The sequence below is a fragment of the Terrapene carolina genome, unplaced genomic scaffold (genome assembly GCF_002925995.2).
Source record: "Terrapene carolina triunguis isolate 2854851 unplaced genomic scaffold, T_m_triunguis-2.0 Scaffold68, whole genome shotgun sequence".
Classification (NCBI taxonomy): Eukaryota; Metazoa; Chordata; order Testudines; family Emydidae; genus Terrapene; species Terrapene triunguis.
The window spans coordinates 21766428-21786893 of NW_020664419.1; the positions used below are offsets into that span (position 1 = coordinate 21766428).

At 41.4% G+C, this 20466-nt stretch overlaps 1 protein-coding gene across 5 annotated transcripts in view; it reads right to left on the bottom strand.

Annotated features, from left to right (window-relative positions):
• ATXN7L1 (ataxin 7 like 1) overlaps positions 1-20466 on the bottom strand; it is a 188678-nt gene that overhangs the window by 33136 nt on the left and 135076 nt on the right. For 4 of the 5 annotated variants that reach the window (XR_003369658.1, XM_024208509.3, XM_026648684.1 and 1 more), the window contains one exon: positions 5519-5802. Coding sequence is in view for 4 of the 5 variants with exons in the window: in XM_024208509.3 (XP_024064277.2) it covers positions 5519-5802 (284 nt within the window). In the remaining variant the exon portion in view is untranslated. Of the gene's footprint in view, positions 1-5518; positions 5803-9172; positions 9222-20466 lie in introns of those variants that run through there. The other variant, XM_024208508.2, reaches the window with a different exon arrangement.

The window sequence follows — 20466 nt, forward strand, 5'->3', positions numbered from 1 at the left end:
AAACATTAGCCCTCCAGCCTCAGGAACACACAAAACTGGGAACTGTGAAAAAATCCTGACTGGTCAAAAACTACTAGGATGGAGTATGCGGAAAAAGGCAGTTCCTAAGACAGCCAGGTCCAAAACTATGCAGGGCTTTAGAGATGTAAGCCAACATCCTGATTTGCAGCCAGAAAAACTGGAAGCCTGTATGACCTACAGAGCAATGACATAATATACTCCGTGCAAGGCACACTGCTAAGTCAGCAGGTAAACCACATTTTCTTCTCGTTGAGCAATCTTTCCAAGAGTAGCCATGTACTTGCTCCATGGTGAAGAGGAAAGATCATCACCTTCTTGCTAAGCAATGATAAAAACAGATCTCTGGGATTCCCAGGGAGGAACAGTATCCATTATGTCAGGTCAGAGTGCCAGTTGTAAATGTTACCTTGGACTGTCACAGATCTGCACTGGCATAGCCCAGGCATGCTGCAGGGTTGACACAATGATCCTCCAAAATGGGAGAGTGCAAGCATTTCTCTGGAGCAGCTGCAGTGGGTGGCTTAGAGCAACATCATTATAGTCTCGGCAGAATGAAGAGGAGGGAGTAAACTCTACAACCCATAGCCACAGCTTGCAAATTAGCAGACAGCCCTATTTAGATGGAGCTTCCAGTTCTTTAGCTTTGTCCATAAATGGGATTTGGAACTGAAAAAAGCTATTTTTTCCAGATTCAGTTCTTCCAGTTTGCCACTAGGGGACATTGATCCCCGAGACTGCCTCTCGCAGCTCTCCAGGCTGGTTACCTCTCTCCCTGCTCAAACTTTGCCACAGGGAGGAGGGCAGTATCCCTGATCACCCCCGACAAGAACCAGCCTTCAGCCACAGAAAGAGCTTCAGCCTCACTCGAGGATGTAGTGTAAAGAGAGAGGGCAGGGCTCTGAGAAGGAAGTAAAACTGATGTAAATCAGTTTAAGCCCATTGCCAGGACTGAAAACCACAAGCAGTTGGCTCCACTTCTGCAGCAAGAGACTGAGATGACCCTAAAAATTCCCCTGCCCACTTAGTGTGTAAAACAAGTATATTAAGTCCTAGGTATATTCCAAAGAATCATTTACTAACCCTCAGATCTTTAGCTCAGCCTGTGCCAAACTGTGTATAATAATGGTCAGAAACCAACCGTGTTGATGGACAACCTGTATAAAACATTTACACGTTCTTACAACGTACTTTACTTGCATCATTGTGATGAACAATCACAAACGATATCATGATGCTGCATCAATAAGAGGGGCAGAGAAGGAAGGATTTAGTGGATTCTAGGTCTGGTAACGGAACAGATCTTTAAAGAACAACCTGAAAAAAACCTATTAGTTTTGTGGCCCTGGCAATCAAGATATTCATGTGAAAAAATAGCTTAACATTCACCAGAATGACCACAAGGTACTACGACAGAGTCCTAGCCTATTTGGAGATTTCCCCCAAGCAAATTTTAATATATTGGCAGATATGGTGAACTGGCAACATTTGCTGAGTCAGTGCCAGTGTGGACCTGCCTTAGCACTACTATAGCCCTAGTTAAGCAATATGAAAGAAGGCCCCATACTGTGATGACCTCTTCAGAATAATTATTCACTCTAATGACTGTTGCATATACAGTAAATATTTATAAATACAACCTCAGCGTATACAACACCTACAGTCGTCTGTGGAGCAAGGCTGGTAGCTTGAAGACTGGGCCCATCAGCTAGTGCTCGTCTTCACTGCAAGAGTTAGCTTGAATTAGCGCACTCGCGTTACTCCACTGGAGCTAGCCTAGGTCAAGTGAAAGTGGAGTGAGAGCAACCACACTGGAAAACACCACTCGAGCAACACAGAGTGATCAGATTAGCAGATGAGTTGTGAGCTGCTGCATCCCCATTGCATTACTTGCTTGAGCATCAGCAGCACCTGAGCTTCAATCCAGCCCCCTTACAGGCCAGCTAGCTCGAGCTTAAAGCACCACTTAACTTGAGCTAGAGATACGTGTGTCTGTCCTGTTGTCTACTTAGGGGCAAAACCTGAGTTACAGCTGGAATGAACAATGCAGTGAAGACAAGCTCCCATTGTCCAGGGAAGAGAGATCTAAGCTGAATTTTGAACTTAAGCTGCTCAAAATTTTCATGTTTTCTTAAACCGTTCTTTCCATTGGTATCTTAAACTGTTTTCTGGTAGAACACAATGCCCTGTATTTGTTCACTGGAATCATAAATTAGATCCTAGTAAATGAAACGTTAGGTTAAAAAAGATAAATGAGTCATTTATGCTAAATACTTTCAGCTCTGTTGAATTTTGGTATGGTCAACTGCAAAATCTTAGGACAAAAGTTTTCCTGTGTGCCACCTTTAACTAGTTAAGAAAGAAGACACCACACTAAATGCTTTAGCGCAATGGCACTGTTCCATATCCCCCCCCCCCCCGCCCCGTCTTAGAAAACACACCTTGCCTGTTTTGGAGTCAAGCCATTCTAACAGAACCATAATACTAACTGCCAAATGTGAGAAAAATAAAAAAAATAAACCGATATTCAGTCTACAAAAACCTGGGTTATACTTTAAACTCAATTACAAATAATAGCATTCATCTTTATAAGTTATTGTATAACTAATCAGTGGTGTCACAACACGCATTTGGGAAACAGAATCAATTAACTTTCTATCAAGCGCACAGCCTAATCTGGATAGCACTGCCAATAGCAAAATTAGACTTTCAATTCACACAAGAAATTTCCTGCCCAAATCTCAGCATGCTGCCAATGGATGAATAGGCCCTGTGCAGCTTCTGATACAGTAAACCTGATTCAGTTACTTTTGCTGGAAAATCTAACTCAGACATTTTGTTTTCCTTCATTCAGAACAAAAATGTATTCTGCTTTTGGCAGCAAATTCTCTGCCCAGAGTCCTGCAACTGGCTTGGCTCAGCTCTGGGGAAAAATTCCCCCCCCCTCCCTCCCCCGGCTCTAAAGCAGTGGGCACTTTGTAATTGCCACTGCATCCTTGAGCTACAGTTTCTTCCATGATGCTTATCCTCTTGCTCCATTGGTGGATCTGCAAAGTGACAGATCAACAGGCCCACATTCTGCCTTCATAACCACAGATCCAAGGCTGTGCAGGTCATGACCACAGCTTGTGCAGCTTCCCCAAATCCTACCTCCTCCTCCCCATTAAGAGAAACCAGACCCCAGTTTTGCTCTCTGCGTGTGTATGTGCACATGTGCAGCCCTCTTCATTCCTCTTCACTTGTTGCGGAAGAGGAAATGAGAGACACGATTTACCTAGCATCAGTGTCTCTCCCCTAAATCTGTGTAGTATTTCCTGATATTTAAGAAAAAATAAAAGCTTAAAAATTATTTTACAATGTGATAGGGTGAAGTCCCATCAGATTAGGGTTATGTTTGTATCATACTGCCTTCTTATCAAAATTAAAAACAGAATGTTGTACAGAGCACATACTGACAGGTTTCAGAGTAGCAGCCATGTTAGTCTGTATCCGCAAAAAGAACAGGAGTACTTGTGGCACCTTAGAGACTAACAAATTTATTATAGCATAAGCTTTCGTGGGCTACAACCCACTTCTTCGGATGCATATAGAGTGAAACATATATAGAGGAGATATATATACACACATACAGAGAGCATGAATAGGTGGGAGTTGTCTTACCAACTCTGAGAGGCCAATTAAGTAAGAGAAAAAAAACTTTTGAAGTGATAATCAAGATAGCTCAGTACAGACAGTTTGATAAGAAGCAAGTGTGAGAATACTTACAAGGGGAGATAGATTCAATGTTTGTAATGGCTCAGCCATTCCCAATCCCTATTTAACCCTGAGTTGATTGTGTCTAGTTTGCATATCAATTCCAGCTCAGCAGTCTCTCGTTGGAGTCTGTTTTTGAAGTTTTTCTGTTTTAAGATAGCCACCCGCAGGTCTGTCTGGGCTGTAGCCCACGAAAGCTTATGCTATAATAAATTTGTTAGTCTCTAAGGTGCCACAAGAGCACATACTCTATGTTTTTGTCCCCTTTAAAGTTATAACAATGCAAAATTGTAACCGTTTCCAGAGAGTAAGATTAGTCACTGCATTGCACAGCTACACAACTAACACACTGGATCCACATAACAATATCCCTGAAAAGCCCATTCATTAGTACAGGCATGATGTTTAACATGAAAGACACTTACTGATGGCACATCCAATGGACATCTTGCAAGTGGCACAAGTTACGTTTCTCAGTTGAACTAACCACATGTATATAATAAGAGTCCAGGAATGTCACCGTGAGTCATTCTGAAGCCTAAAATGTCTGTTGAGTCAGTGCAAAGCGATGGAAGCAGCTAGAAACATGGCTGAGAGCTCCTTTTGTTCAGATTATCACCAGGGTGAATCATCACTGGGTTTTGCAGTCTGTTACTGTCCAGTTTTTAAGTTCTCAGCCATTCTGACTTTACAAATTATACCCGTGCAGCGTACAACTAGAGAAGGCATGTATCTATGCCATGTCAAGAGTCCCAGACCATTGTGATACCAGAAATAACTCAACCAATTACCACTCTCACTCTATAGCTAATTTGCATGCACATTTTCATTGGCTGAATGAGGGAGACTGCATAGATTATGTGGCCCAACTGCCACACCCATGCGCCCAACTGCCACTTGCACAAATCAACACCACTCACACAACACAACCAGCACACACAACTATCTCAAACTCACACAGCCTCTTTGCCAGAGCATACACCCATTTTCCACCCACTCAAATCCACACACCTCTCCCAGAACAACACAACCCACACATAAATTAACACAATCACTCACACAACGACAAAACCAGCACACACAATAACCCCACTCTGAAGGCCTACAATGTCTGTTGAGTCAGTGTGAAGTGATGGAAACAGCTACAAGCAAGGTAGAGAGCTTTTTCTGTTTAGAATATCACCAGGTTCAATCATCACTGTGATTCACAGTCTGTTACTGTCCAATATTTAAGTTCTCATTTTTGGCTTTTTTACACACAACTTTATGAATTATAGCCATCTAGCAGCATGGGCCTTCAACTACAAGATATACATTAATGCCTCAAATCTCAAGTATTCAATTGGAGTGACTTGAGAACAATACTAAATCTTGGTAAGTTGATCATTACTACACTGGTCTGCAGCAAATTTGTTCAATATGACTAAAAATAAATTAAAAAGGGAGAGCCTGTTGTCCTTTTATTTTACTGCATTTATTCAGTAGATAGTCTACACTTTATCTGCTGGCCAATTGAGGACAAATCGTTAACCACCCAGATTAATTCTAAGCCAAAATGAACTTGTATTTTGTAAAGGAAGTATTTTATCCATATGGCAAGGGCTTGCAGGCTAACTATTCATATTAAAAACAGCATCTTACAGTAAAACATAGCTACAGCATATTACAATATATTACTCCTCAGCTACAAAAATTATTAATGAAGAATGATGGACTATCTCAAAAGGCGCACTACAACATCACTCACCTGAAAGTCTTTTGTAAGGCTTGTTACTGCTTTTAGTGCCGTTTTGGTGTTTCTTGTCTATTGAAGGAGCTAGAATTCCTTTGCCGTTCAGAATCTTTTCTGGTGATGGTGGCACTGACTTAGATGTCAAAGAAGATTTAACCAAAGTTGGAGCAGGTATGGTGGATGAAGAGGCTGAGGAGGAGGTGATGGTGGTAGTGGTTGTAGAATTCATTTTAACATTGGCACCATCTGCCTTCACTAGGTTAGGAATTTTCTCTAGACTGACTACAGGAACAGGAACACTGAAAAACCAAAGAAAGAGTCTTCAAGTTGTATTTTCTGTACCATAGGATTTACAGTTTGACTTACTTCTACATTTTATTATGAATTAGACACAGTTATATAAGAACTTCTGAATTAAGTCACATAATATCCTGGGATCAGACTAAAAATGAGATACTTTGCAAACATGTAATATTTCGTTCAATCAGGTATTTACATAAACGGCCATTTTTCAAAGTATGGAAGTTTTGAGAACCAATTATATGGGTCAAGGTATGTATTTTTCCTTTTTACGATCCATTTCCCCCACTATTTATAATTCCTCTTTGGAATCTTGAAATTTAAAATTAGTCTTTTTATATAAAGATTTTATTCCTCCAATAATAGGCGCACACTTTTTTTTTCTGTACAGTGTTCATCATGATTGTGCGCTTTGCTATTGGCAGTATTAACATTAATTAATAAATATCCATAAAACATTCTCTTGCTTAGAAGGGTCCCAAAAGGTTATATGCATTTTGGGGATTAGAGGGAAAGAAGTCACATTTTGAACCTGGCAACTTTAACAGTTTCCCTTTAAATATACTACAAACCCTAATGAGTTTAGCAGACCCTAAAATATATTTTAATACAATTTTAAGAATTAATAAATAAACAATTTGCTTAATTTTTCCTTTCTAGAATAAATTCAGCAATAATGAGCTCTGTATAATTTCACTTTTTTAATAGTATATTTATGGCATTAACAAATTAACATTCTCAATTCAACAGCAAGAGGTGAGCAAGATTGGATTTATTTTAATTTGATAAAGAAATTTATTTTAATCCTAAAATGCTTTGACTTTACTGGCTGACATGCAAATGAGCAGACATGTAGTGAAGACGCACACTTCTTTGTCCATCCAACATCCACCCTCATATTGCCTGCCGGTTTCCTGCCTCCAGCTCAGGCCCTCCCAGGAAAACCAATCCTGATAGATAACATTCATGATAAAGAGGCACAGAGCTTTAAGCCCAGGTCTTGTTAAAAGGCCATAATGAAAACATCTCCATTATTCCACTCCTTCCCCCACCCTCTTTGAGGCATTGCTCTTGTCAGACAGGGTGTGATCAACTACTTTTTCAGCAAATACATATCCAGATGGCACGCAAATTCTCTGGTGATGCTCTCGGGGCATTATTCCACACTGAGGAAACAGACAGACTGTCCTTGAAATTTAAGAGCTGTTCCTAAATTTGAATAGAAGGGGATATTTGTGTAGCAGACCAAATCTTCACCAGTAAGTACAAGTGTCACCTCTGCTGCTTTCTCAGCTTCTGCTTGCTTGGGTAAGAACATAAGAATGGCCATACAGGGTCAGACTAACGGTCCACCTAGCCCAGTACCCTCTCTTTCAACAATGGCTGGTTCCAGAAGAGAACAGGGCAATTTATTGAGTGATCCATACCCTGTCATCCACTCCTACCTTCCGGCAGTCAGAGGTGTAGGGACAGCCAGAGTATGGGGTTGCGTATCTGACCATCTTTGGCTAATAGCTATTGATGGACCTGTCCTACATGATCTTATCTAATTCTTTTTTGAACCCTGTTATACTTTTGGCCTTCACAACATCCCCTGGCCATAAGTTTCACAGGTTGACTGTGCATTGTGTAAAGAATTACTTTCTTATGTTTGTTTTAAACTGGCTGCCTATTAATTTCATTGGATGACTCTTGGTTTGTGTGTTATGTGAAGGGGTAAATAACATTTCCTTATTCACTTTCTCTACACGATTCACATCTGTGTCATATCCCCCTCAGTTGTCTCTTTCCCAAGATGAACAGCCCCAGCTTTTTAAGCTCTCCTCACATGGAAGCTGTTCCATACCCCTAATCTTTTTTGCTGCCCTTCTCTGTACTGTCTCCAATTCTAATGCATCTTTTCTGAGAAGTGGCAACCAGAACTGCACGCAGTATTCAAGGCGTGGTCATATCATGGATTTATATAGTGGCATTATGGTATTTTCTGTCTTATTATCTGTCCCTTTCCTAATAGTTCCTAACGTTTTGTTAGCTTTTTTGACTGCTGCTGCACACTGAGCTGATGTTTTCCGAGAACTAACTTGATACCACTCAAGAAAAAGATCTTGGAGTCAACAGCTAATTTAGACCCCATCATTTTGTATGTATAGTTGGGATTATATTTTCCAATGTGCATTAATTTGCCTTTATCAACACTGAATTTCATCTGCCATTTTCTTGCCCAGTCACCCAGTTTTGTGAATGCCTTTTGTTAACTCTTTGCAGTCAGTTTTGAACTTAACTATCTTGAATAATTTTGTATCATCTGCAAACTTTGCCACTTCACTGTTTGCCTCTTTTTCTGGATCATTTACGAATACGTTCATCAGCACTGGTCCCACTGCAGATCCTTGGGGAACCCTCCTATTTACCTCTCTCCACTGTGAAAACTGACTGTCTATTCCTACCCTTTGTTTTCTACCTTGTAAACATCAGAGGACCTTCTCTCCTATACCATGACTTCTTACTTTGCTTAAGAGCCAGGGGTGTGGGGACCTTGTCAAAGGCTTTCTGAAAATCAAAGTACACTATATCCACTGGATCACCCATGTCCATATACTTTTTTACCCCCTCAACGAATTCTAATAGATTGGTGAGGCATGATTTCCCTTTAGAAAAGCCATGTTGACTCTTCCACAAGATGCTGTGTTCATCTATATGTCTGATAATTCTGTTCTTTGCTGTGGTTTCAACCAATTTGCCTGATATTGAAGTTAGGCTTACTGGCCTCTAATTGCCAGGATTGCCTCTGGAGACTTTTTTAAAAAAAACAGCATCACATTAGTTATCCACTAATGGGTGCTAAAGACTGAGCTAGCCTCTAATTTTAACCCCCAGGATAACCTAGAGCACCAGGCCATCCTGGACACAGATACTTCTGATGAGTCAGAGTATAAGAAGTTGTCCAGTCTAATCATCGGCTTACAGACCTTTAAACTGTGTGCATACTATAGATAAAAAGAAAATGCATTAACTGGATGGGTACAGCACAAAGTTTCCCCTTATCACAATTTTATTAAATGTTTCTTTTGAAGCACCAATCAAGTTTATTAACTAAGGACATTATCACTGCAAACATTTTAAGAGAGCAGAGAATGTTTACAATTGTGCTGATTCTCAAAAATTTTATATTGTTAACCATGCATCTCCTACTGAATCAAGACAGAAACTGAAATATACTAACATAATATGTCTGTTAAGTGGAGGGTTTTTTTTGCCAGGAGCATAAGTTGCCAGTGCTCTGAGATGTGCAATGGCTACCTCCTGACTTTGAGTGGAGTTCAAGATATTGGATTTTTTATACAAAGCACCAAGTGACTTAGAACTTACCTGTTTGAGAAACTGCCTCTTCCCATGCTGCATTGCTGCAGCTGGCAGAGGTGCCAGGGCTGGAGTTCCCTTAGTTTGAAAGAGAAGGAGCTGCTGACAGGTATTCTGTGAGGGGCCCTGAACTTTGGAACCTTGGTCCAAAATAGCCCAAAAGTCTATTGATCTTCAGGGCATGATGCAAAACCTCTCTTTCTCCAGGCTTTTGAGGAAGGTGAGCGGAAAACTGGAATGTGTTACTGAAGGGCTGGGATCTGTGGCTGGAGCACATCCACCTTCCCTCTCCCTGGTTTTGAAGAGTTAGGAATTTTTGTATTATCAGTGTGATTGTAGGTTTTAACATGGTAAAAGTACCCAGAGGAGATTTGTATAAATCATACACATATCAAACCAAAAAAGAATTGTGTAGCATAGCAATATCCAGATCTGGTATTAATTAGATGCAACGGTCAAAGAGGGCCAAATTCTGTGGTGTAAAAAATGGTTTTGTAAGTTGGTCAGAAAACGGGCAAAACTGTAGCTTAACTTGTACCCACTCTGCATTCAACAAGTATGCGAAACCAGTATAAGTTACAAGGTGATTGCACCCAAAGCAACAGAAGGGTGTAAAATAAAGCATATATCCCTTATACCTGCATTTCCTACTATAGTCTCACTTCTACATTGACACAGAATTTGGCCCTCTGTGTGTATTCCCTTCCCCGACCCCCTGAATTCATTCAGTTAAAAGATGAGACACCATTTATATAAAAATGACTTCTTGGAGAAAAGCTATAGTCTTCTTACAGATGATTGAACTACAGTAATTTATGAACAGAGGAAATCATGGCCAATTCAACTCAGAGTCAAGTAGTTTTTATTATGTAAAAATAAAGCTGGGTAAGTTTTCAAGACACATTTTTATTTTTATACAGATAAATTTAAAAACACTGATAAACAATGAAAGGGGCAAAAGTGTCCCCCAAAATAGATTCTCTATTTTAGTATTAAAGATAATGGAGTAAATATGCTAAAACAAGAATAATGGCAGAGAACTTACTTGTTTTATATTTACTGCTAACTCCGAATTACAGAGTCTTGAATGCATATGGACCAATGAGCTAACTGACAAAGCCCAGGAGGGGTTACTGGCTTGGGTCAGTTTCAGACCACCAAATCAAACCAGAGAATAGGATGAGTTACTCCTTCAACACCTGTTGTCTGTAATGTGTGGAAAGAAAACTTGTGATGTTATGGGGGACTTCAATTTTGGAGACATGCTGGAGGTCTCATATAGCCAGAAGTAAAACATCATTAGAGTTTCTAAAAATTATACATAATTTTCTAACACTAAAGGTATTGCATTCAACACAATGCAATTATTTGGACCTCATTATGACAGATAATGATTAATCAATAACAGAGCGGGAAGCTGTTGGTTGCTTAGGGACCAGAAAACTTTAGTTTTTCTCCAAGAGATCACTGATATAAATGGTGTCTTATCTTTTCATTGAATGAATTGGGGGGGGGGGGGGGGGAGGAAGGAAGGGGGAAAGAAATACAACCATGACCCTGATTACATTCAGTATGGACAAACAAAGGAAAAATACCAACCAGTAATGTATACACTTGGTGCTTCAGAACGGCTAATTTTCCAAAGCTGAGGAAAAATCTGAATTAAATTGTTTGGGAGGAAAATTGTGAGTTCTTTAAGAAGAGTTTATTAGATGGCCAAAAAAGCCATGATTCCACAATCAAGGAAGAGGACAACTTTAGCTAAAAGTACATTCCTGGTTCAGTGGTAAAATAAAAGCAGCAAATAGAAAAAGAGCACCCCCCCCCCAAAAACAACAACAACAGAACAAATTTTAAAAAGTGATTGATATAAATTCGAAGTTATGAAGTACAGAAAATCAATAAGGGAAACTAAAGACGTCAGGAAAAATCCATAGTTGGCAGGACTAAAGACAATAATAAGTTTTTGAAGTGTATTAATAATAAAAGAAGTCCCAACAAGGGTATAGACCCATTACTAGAATTGTTAATAATGATGCAGAAAAGACAGAAGTGTTTAATAAATATTTCTGTTCTGTATTTGGAAAGAAGCAGGATTATGTACTCTTATCACTGAGGATGAAGTACTAAGGAAGATGTAAAACAACATCTACTGGGAGTAAATATTTTTAAATCAGCATGCCCAGATACCTGGCATTCAAGAGTCCTAAAAGAGTTGGCTGAGGAGATCTCTGGCCCTTCTCATGTTAATTTTTAACACATCTTGAGATACTGGGGAAATGCCAGAAGACTGAAAGAGTGTTAATGTTGTGACAATGTTCAAAAAGGGTTAATATAGGTTGGCTAGCCCGAGCAAAATAATGGAAGAGCTGATATTGGACTCACCTGATAAAGAATTAAAGGATAGGAAGATGATTAATGCCAGTCAACATAGTTTCATGGAAAAAAATTAATTACCTGTACTCTAACTGTTGTTTGAGATGTGGGTGCAGATGTGTAGTATTCCACTCAAAGTGTGCGTGTGCCCAGTGCATCACAATCTGAGAACTTTGCTTAGAAGTACCTGTCGGGGCGGCACTCATGTCTTTCAGTCCTTAGCCCCTCCCCTGCTATAAGGGCAACGCTGCCCTGACTCCCTTCAGTTCCTTCGCACCAGAATCCAAAGCTAACAATTCTGATGAGGAGGGGATGTTGGGTGGGTCGTAGAATCTATATCTGCACCCACATCTCAAAGGAAAACAGTTACAGTTCAGGTAAGTTACTGTTGTTTTTTTTCTTCGAGTAGTTGCAGACATGTATTCCACACTAAGGCCACTCACAAGCAGTAACTGAAGGAGGTGGGGCTAAAGAACAATTGCAAAACTGCCTTCCCAAGGTTTGCATATGACCTTGATGCAGTCATCCTAGCATAATGCTTGGTAAAAATATGTACTGAAGACCAGGAAGCTGTTCTGCAAATGTCTAATATAGAACATCACCAGGAAGCTGTTTGGGCCCTTGTTGAATGAGCCACTGGTCTTGGAGGAGGTGTAGACTGAGCCACTCCATATGCTGCCATAATGCAGGAAGTAATCCATCTGGGAACTGTCTGCTTGGAAACCACCAGACCCTTCACACGATCCACATAAGAGACAAAGTCGAGACAACTGATGACTTGGAGGCAGACAATCCCTTTAAAAAAAAAATCTACATTTCAGCTAGTTAGAAAAAATTATCTTCCCTTAAAACAGTGGAATGTCGATAGCCTCGTTAAGCGGACCCTCAAGCAGCTGAGAGACAGACCTGATGACTTAAGAAGCAATAGATAATCCAAAACATCTTGAATGCATGCTTGTTTTGGCTGGATTCCCAGAGCTAGCAACCAAACAGAAAAACGCTTCCACTTGATGAACTATGTAGTTCTAGTAGAAAGCTTTCTGCTGTCAAGCAAGACTCAGTGCACCGCTTCCAAGTAATGTCCCTCCCCCTCATCTAACCATGTAGCATCCACGTCAAAAGATGCAGACTGCTCAGTGTGTCAGAAGGGAGGAGGGGAAAATATTTGAGATGTCAGAAAGGTCAAGAAGATCAGAGAACCAAGCTTGTCTTGGCCAAGCTGGTGATATGAGTATCAGTTTGGTATGATCCAACTTCAGTTTCAGGATAACCTGAAGAATTAAAGCATACATCAGCTCTGATCCCCAATTCAAATGGAAGGCACTGATTAAAGAGCCTAGACTGGGCCCCACTCGAGATCACAACTGACTGCATTTCCTGTTGTCTTCTGTTGCAAACAAGTCAATCGCTGCAATACTCCAGTCTCTGAAGATGGATCTCAATACGTTGTTCTTCAAGGACCAATCATGATTCTAGGAGAAAACTCTGTTGAGGTGGTCGGCTAACTGATTCTGAACACTGGGTAAGTGAGCCGCTGTGGGGGTAATCTCCTCCTTGATGCACAGATGCCAAAATTGTATCACTTCCTGGCAAGGTGGGTTGGAACTAGCCCCTCCCTGCTTGTTCACATAATATATTTCAATACTATTGTCATTAAGGATATGAACCACTATACCCCTGATGTGAGACTGAAAGGCCAGGCATGCATTGTAAATAGTGCAAAGCTCCAGAAAACTGATACAAAGGAAAACTTCCAGTTTTGCCCACAGAACCAGAACTTGCAATGACCTAGATGCGCTCCCCAGCCCATTTTGGATATACCGGTAACTATAGTCCTGGCTGGAGAAGGGCGGACAAAGGGAACACCTTATAAACATTGAACTGATCTGTCCTCCACTGTAGGGAGTCCAGGATGTTTGGTGGTACTCACACTAAACTGTCCTTCAACTGACAATCTGGGAGGTAGACTAGTTTCATCCAGCTTTGATGAGAACACAAATGCAATCTTGCGTGTTGGACTACCCAAATGCATGTTGCCACATGCATTAGTGACCTCAGGGACACAAGGATTGTAGCTGATGGGTGATCATGAGACTGGAGGGATAGACATAGTTGGTGAATTGCCTGAAATCTCTCAATCAGCAGGAAAGCCCTCAAACTTGTATTGTCTAGTAGGGCCCCAATGAACTCTATTTTTTGAGTTGGTATTAGGTGTGACTTCCCTTTGTTCTAAATTAGACCCAGCTGATCAAAAAGAGAAAAGTGTGAACTGGCTGTGGCAGAGAACCTGGTCTTTGGACTTGCCCCTCAGTAACCAATCATCCAGATAAGGCAAGATGCAGAATCTCCGTATCGGATGTATTTGTTGAGACCACGGAGATCAAGGTTAGCTCTCACCCCTCCTTTGGACTGGGGGATCAGGAAGTAACGGAAGCAGAATTCCTTTCCCTGATGATGAACTCCCTCACTAAAAGCCCCCACAGCACACAGAATTTGAACAGAAATAGGATGGTATAACCTGATCCCACAGTGCTTAGGATCACCTTGTCCATAGTTATTGTTTCCCAACTACTTTAGAAGCCTGTCCTTGAACTGTGGAGATGTGATCAATAAGTTCACCATTGGTATGCTGCTCTCGATACAAAAGTCGAATAGGCTGCTTGCCCGAAGGTAGTGGAGAAAGGGCTGGTTAATCAAATCTGGACCCAGACGGTCTTCTCTTCTGGTGATTTATGCCGCTTTCTAGTTTTGCCACCTAGCAGGCTAATACGACTGTCACAAGTATTGCGGTGGATGATATTGCTAGTGTTGTTGACTCTCATAACGATGTCTCTTTGTGGCCTGGTATAAACCCATAGTGACTGCAAAATAACATAAGAATCCTTAAAAGGATGCGATGTCTTGTCAGTTTTCTCAGAAAACAAAAACCAATCATCGAAAGGTACGTCCTCTGTGCTCTATTGGACCTCAGGAGCTATCTGAGTTCTGTAATCACTAGGTCCTTCTCTTTATTACAGAGGCAGCCATAAATCAGGATGAAGGATCTGCTGTCCAGTGCCAACTGCAACAACATTTTGGCCACCAAACGGCCTTCTGCAATGAATGCCTTAAACCAGGGGTCTCAAACTCAATTTACCTTAGGGTCAGTGCCAGTCCTCAAATCCTCCTAGCAGGCCAATAGTGTCACTGAAGATGGTGTTCAGAAAAGAAAACGTTTATATTGTATTTTTTATTTTGAATTTCTTAGAAATAATAAAACTGTCATACAACTTTATACAATTCTTCGCCTGCCAGAGAGTTTTTAGTGTTTGCCAGACACCTGGCAACGCTTCAGTTCTGTCAGTTTGTTGATGTTTGGCCTCAGTGACTGAGCAGTTGAAACCTTCAGGATTGCAGCAAGGTGTGCATCAGATAGTTGTGTTCAGTATTTTGACTTGTTTATATTCATTGTGGAAAAAAGTGATGCTGCCTCCATGGCTGATTCTGTCTGGCAACTAATGATGCTGTGGGGAGGTGGGGGTGGGGGTGGGGTTGGCGGGGCGGCGCACCTTCAGCAGACATTGCCTACAGCATATCTGCATGCGTCTCTCCTCCGCGGGCCGCAGTGGGGAGGTTCTTGGGCAGCAGATGGCCCGCGGGCCGGGACTTTGAGACCCCTGCCTTAAACTCTTCCTTGGAGGATTCTCGCAACTTATCCATAAACTTGGGCATAGCATCCTAATTCACAAAATCATACTTAAATGATAATACCTGGTGTTTCTCAATGCACATTTGTAATTAAGAGGTTGAATAAACTTTTCTCCCCCATCAAGACTAACCTCTTAGACTCTTTCTCTTTAGGTGCGGATTTATATCTCCTGTGTCATAATCTCTTGTTTGCCGCCATCACAACAAGAGAATTAGGAGCTGAATGTGAGGAAAAAATGCTCAAAACCCTGCCTGTGGACATAATACCTCTTATCACTATGCTTTGCTTTTACAGACACTGGGATATTTCACAGAGATTTGCCAGACTCTAACATCACTTCATTTATAGGGAGAGTGACTCTGACAGGAGCAGAGGACTGAAGAATATTCACTAATGTATGGGTGTTCTCCTGAACAAACTCAGCTGAATACCCAAGGTGGACACTATTTGTCACAGGAGATCTTGATGTCATTTTAAAATCCTCTGGCACCAGAGAAGAATGATCTGGCACTGTAGACTCATTTGGTGATGAGGAAGAAGAGGGAAGCGAGATCAATGGAATCTCCTGTGGCAATGCAAGACTAATATAGGATCAATCTGCACCAACTCATAGGGAGTCACCTCAGTCTGTGGCTGTAGCACAGGTGGATCAGGAGGGACACTACCAGAGGAATGTGTGACCTCACCCTGGAACGAGTGGAAGACTGGGACCTCGTCGAATGAGGAACCTCCCAGGGATTTCCAAGGAGGCCACTGTTGATAGGGATACGGCACTGGTGGCCAGTAGGAGGTAGGCCAGGAACCTTTATCCCTGCGAGAGCAGTACCAATCTCTGTACCCAGGGTGATTCCCAGGAAGTCTCAACGACTTTCAAGAATGGTATGGCGAAAGAAAAGTCTCCAAACTCAATCCTGAAGACCCTTCCAAGTAGTCTGATGGTAATGGAGGAGCTGCTCCAGGTGAAGCCAGTAAACACCGCGTGTCATCCACAGCCCTATACGCAGGTCTCATCGGCACCAACGATGGTACAATAGTTGGCACTGAGTACTGACAAAGGCATTGCACTCACTTTCGTTACTGAAGCTGGTACTTGTACAGAGGATGAAATTGATACCAGACCCGCAGATGTAGACTACTGCAATCACTATGCTGGCAATGCTCTTAGTACCAAGCAGGAAGCTGACTGCAACCCTGCCCCTTAGATATAAGGCTGTATGGACGACAGTACCAACAAGTCTAGATCCAGTCCATGCAGTGCTGAGGACACCAAAGAAGCCGCCACCACAGTCAAATGTTCCTGGGTAAGTGGCGAATCAGGAACAGAAAAGCACAGCAAGTCCATTGATGCCTGATATGCTGCCAGTGCAGAAACCATCGGTGCCATCACCATTGTCATTGGTACCAGACTCAATGGACGCCCTCTGGACAGTACTGGGGTTGACGGTATGGCATCTATCTGATCTTGCCTCAGTATTGGAGAGCAAGTGGGTTGTCCAGCTCTATCCTGAGTACTGAAGACTCACATTGGTGGTCTGCACTCCTCCAAGACAGGGAGGAGGAATCTTGCTGAGCTCTGGAACAGCCTCAGTCCATTTTGTGGGTTCTTTTTCCTTAGAGGAACAGAGGCAGGGAACGATCTCCCTTCTTCGTGGGTGAGGAATCCAAATCTGGTTGTGAAGCCCCAGCCCGTAGCAGCTCAGACGGTCTCTTGGGGCCTGATGATCTGTGGCAGTCCCCTGAGAGCCTAAGTGGACCTCATGACCTGCTCCATAAGGTGCTTCTTCAAGCACAAGTCTACAGCCACCTGAGTTCTCTTCGGTATGTCTAAACTGTGATAAAAAAAATTCATAGCACTGAGCCTAGGACCTCAGGCTAGCTGACTTGGGCTCACTGGAGTTGGGCTGAATGGCTATAAAATTGAAGTGTAGGGCTTTGAGACCCTCCTGCTTCGTGGGGTCTCAGAGCCTGAGCTGCAGCCCAAGCCTGAATATCTACACTGCAATTTTATAGCCCCATAACCTAAGTCCCGTGAGCCCGAGTCAGCTGACCTGGGCCAGCAGCAGCGGTACCGCGGGTCTTTTATTGAACAACCTGCAGATGGAGCACCTTTCCTTAATGTGCCCTTCCACAAGGCACAATAAACATTGAGTGTGGGAGTCACCAGTAGAGGCAGCTACCCGACATGTCAAACAGTGCTTAAAACCTGATGAAGGCATCACATCAGGCAAAAACTCTACTTACTACATTAAATAAAATCTTAAGGTACTACTAAACTAACTATTTACATAAGAAAACCACAGAAACATTGTGATAGAGGAAAGTGAGGTGAAACACCACACTGAATGTGCCAACTCAACCTGCGGGCAGTGAGAAGGAATTAAGCAGGTAGCCATGGGAGGGGCTACAGGGCCTAAGGGTACAAGCGCCACCCCGAGGGGTATTGCTAAGGAAAGTTCTCCAACTGATGCGTTGGGCACATGCATACCCAAGTGGAATACATACCTGCAACCACTTGAAGAAGAAATAGGTCTTGTCAAACAAACCTGACTTCATTCTTTGATTGAAACTTGTAATCAAAGTTTGGTTGATAATGGTAACTGTGTAGATGTAATATACTTATTTAAGGCACTGAGTTAGTACTGAACAACATTAATTAAAAAATAGCACTACAAACTATCAATAAAACACATTAAATGATTAAGAACTGGCTAACTGATACTATTCAACATTTTCATCAACGATCTGGAAGTAAATATAACGGCTGATAGAATTTGCAAATGGCACAATGATAAATGATGACAGGGCGGCCACACAGAAATATCTGATCATGTAGTAAGCTGGGCCCATTGAAACAAAATGCATTTTAATACAGCCACATGCAACTAAGAACAAGGAATGCAGGCTATATCTACAGAATGAGGAAATGTATCCCAGAAAGCAGAGATCCTGAAATGAATTTAGGGGTCAAAATGGATGAGCAACTCAACATGAGCTCCCAGTGCAGTGCTGTGGCAGAAAAGGCTAATGCGGTCCTCGGATAAACAAAGGAATAGTGAGTAGGAGCAGGGAGGTTATTTTACCCCTGTATATGACAGTGGTGAGACCAATACTAGAGTACAGCGTCTGCTTGTGGGGTCCACATTTTAAAAAGGATATTGGAAAACTGGAGAGGGTGCAGAAGAGAACCACAAAAATGATTTGAGGCTGGAGAAAATGCCTTACAGTGAGACATTAAAAGGGCTCAGTATGTTTAGTTTATTAAAAAGAAGACTGAGAGGTGATTTTATTATAGCGCATAACTACAGTACCTACACAGGCAGAAAATACTCAGTACTAAATAGCTCTTTAAGCTAGTGGAGAAAGGAGTAACAAGAGCCAATGGCTGGAAGCTGAAGACAGACAAATTAAAAATTAGGCACACATTTTTAATAGTGAGAGTGAATATCCATTGGAACAAACTTCCAAGGGAAATGGTGGAGACATCTTTTCATGTCTTCAAATCAAGACTGGATGCCTATCTGGAAGATATGCTTAAGCCAAATACAAATGATGTTTTAGTTAAACACAGATTATTGGGCTCAATACAGGGGTAACGGAGTGAAATGTAATGGCCTGTGATATACCGGAGGTCAGACTAGATGAACTAATGGCCCCCCATCTGGCCTTAAACTCTAAGATTTATTTAAAAAAATCAAAACCTTAGATGATATATATATGTATATATATAAAATGGATTACTCCTGTGGGGCTCTGAAATGCAGGGCCTAATATTTGTTTCAAGTAATGCTGCCTCCTTTATGTATACTTTTGAAGATGAAGTTTCTTCAGAAGTATACATAAGCAAAGACTTGTGCTAAAACACCTGTAATTTTCATGCTTTCTCTTGTTTCAGTTAGTGCACATCTGCTTTCAAGCCTTTTATGGCCCCTGAATCAGTTTACTGTGCTTTTAGTACATTACCCATAAGAACTGCATAGACAAGAACCTACTGGGTCTTCTAGCATCCTGATGCATGAAACAAAGGATTTCCCATTTACGCTATTTTCTCATGTTATGTAATCTACGCCTAAACATCAACCGCTGGCACTCCTTAAATAGATTATTCCCATGACAAACTGCTTTAACAGTTAAGAATTTTCTCTTCCAATATTATCTTAGGTTAATTGTCATTTAGTTCCAAGCCATTGTTCCTTGTCATGCCATTCTCAAACACAAATAATCCCTCTACTTTAATATTTCTCAGATATTTGTAGACTATTATATTCACATCATACCGTTGGTCTCCTTCTCTTCAGGTTTTACCATTAAATCATTTTTGCCTGATATAGTCTCACAATTTTATTATTTTTGTCAGCCATCGCTGGTTTCATTCTCAAGTCTCAGACTCATCTCAAACCCTTTTAATCTCATTTTTTAAAATTAATACAAACTTTATTTTTCAAACCTCTTAAAATACCTAAAAATAATCTTTAAAAACCCAAATATTTCTTGTTTGTCCTGCACTTTTCAGTTTGTCTATAGCCTTCCTATTATATAACTAACAAAAGAGCACACAAAATGTGCTCTAGTGGTTAATATAGGAATCTGTACTGCTGAACTGTACTCCCAATTCTGCTACAGACTTGCTGTGTTAATTTAGGTAAATCATTAAATCTTGTTTAGCCTGTTTCCCCATCCTTAAACTGGCGATAATGATGTTTACATGTCACTAACAGACAAGTGATATGAAAACCCTTTAAAACAACATTATAAATTCAAATGATTATATATTATTATACCACAGGTATGTTTTTATCAGCTCTAGGTATCTCTGTGAGCTCTTCTGATTTGTATTCTGTTCTTCAATTGATAGGAAGACCGCCAGCTTCCCTGATTTTGACTAGGCTATCCCTTTACCTTCATTTTCAGCTCCCCCTGCCAGGCACTGGAGCCTCTCCTTAATTATGCCAGGGTGTGGGAAAGCTATTTGTGCTGTTTTCATATTCTCAGTTTGCTTCAGTATTATCTCCGTTTGCTCCACACTGCTCATACATGTGATGGGGGAAGAGGAACGTCATTCAGAGGTGCTGTGGGAGTGAACTGGTGCAAATCCATCATGAGCGGGGTCCCCAGACTGCTGGCAGGACTGGGAGGAGATACTAGTAAACTATTCAGGAAGCTGCGAGGGAGAAGAGAAGTCAGACCCAGGCCAGATAATGGCTGATATGATTCCAGTGACAACCAGGAGAGGACAGCAGAG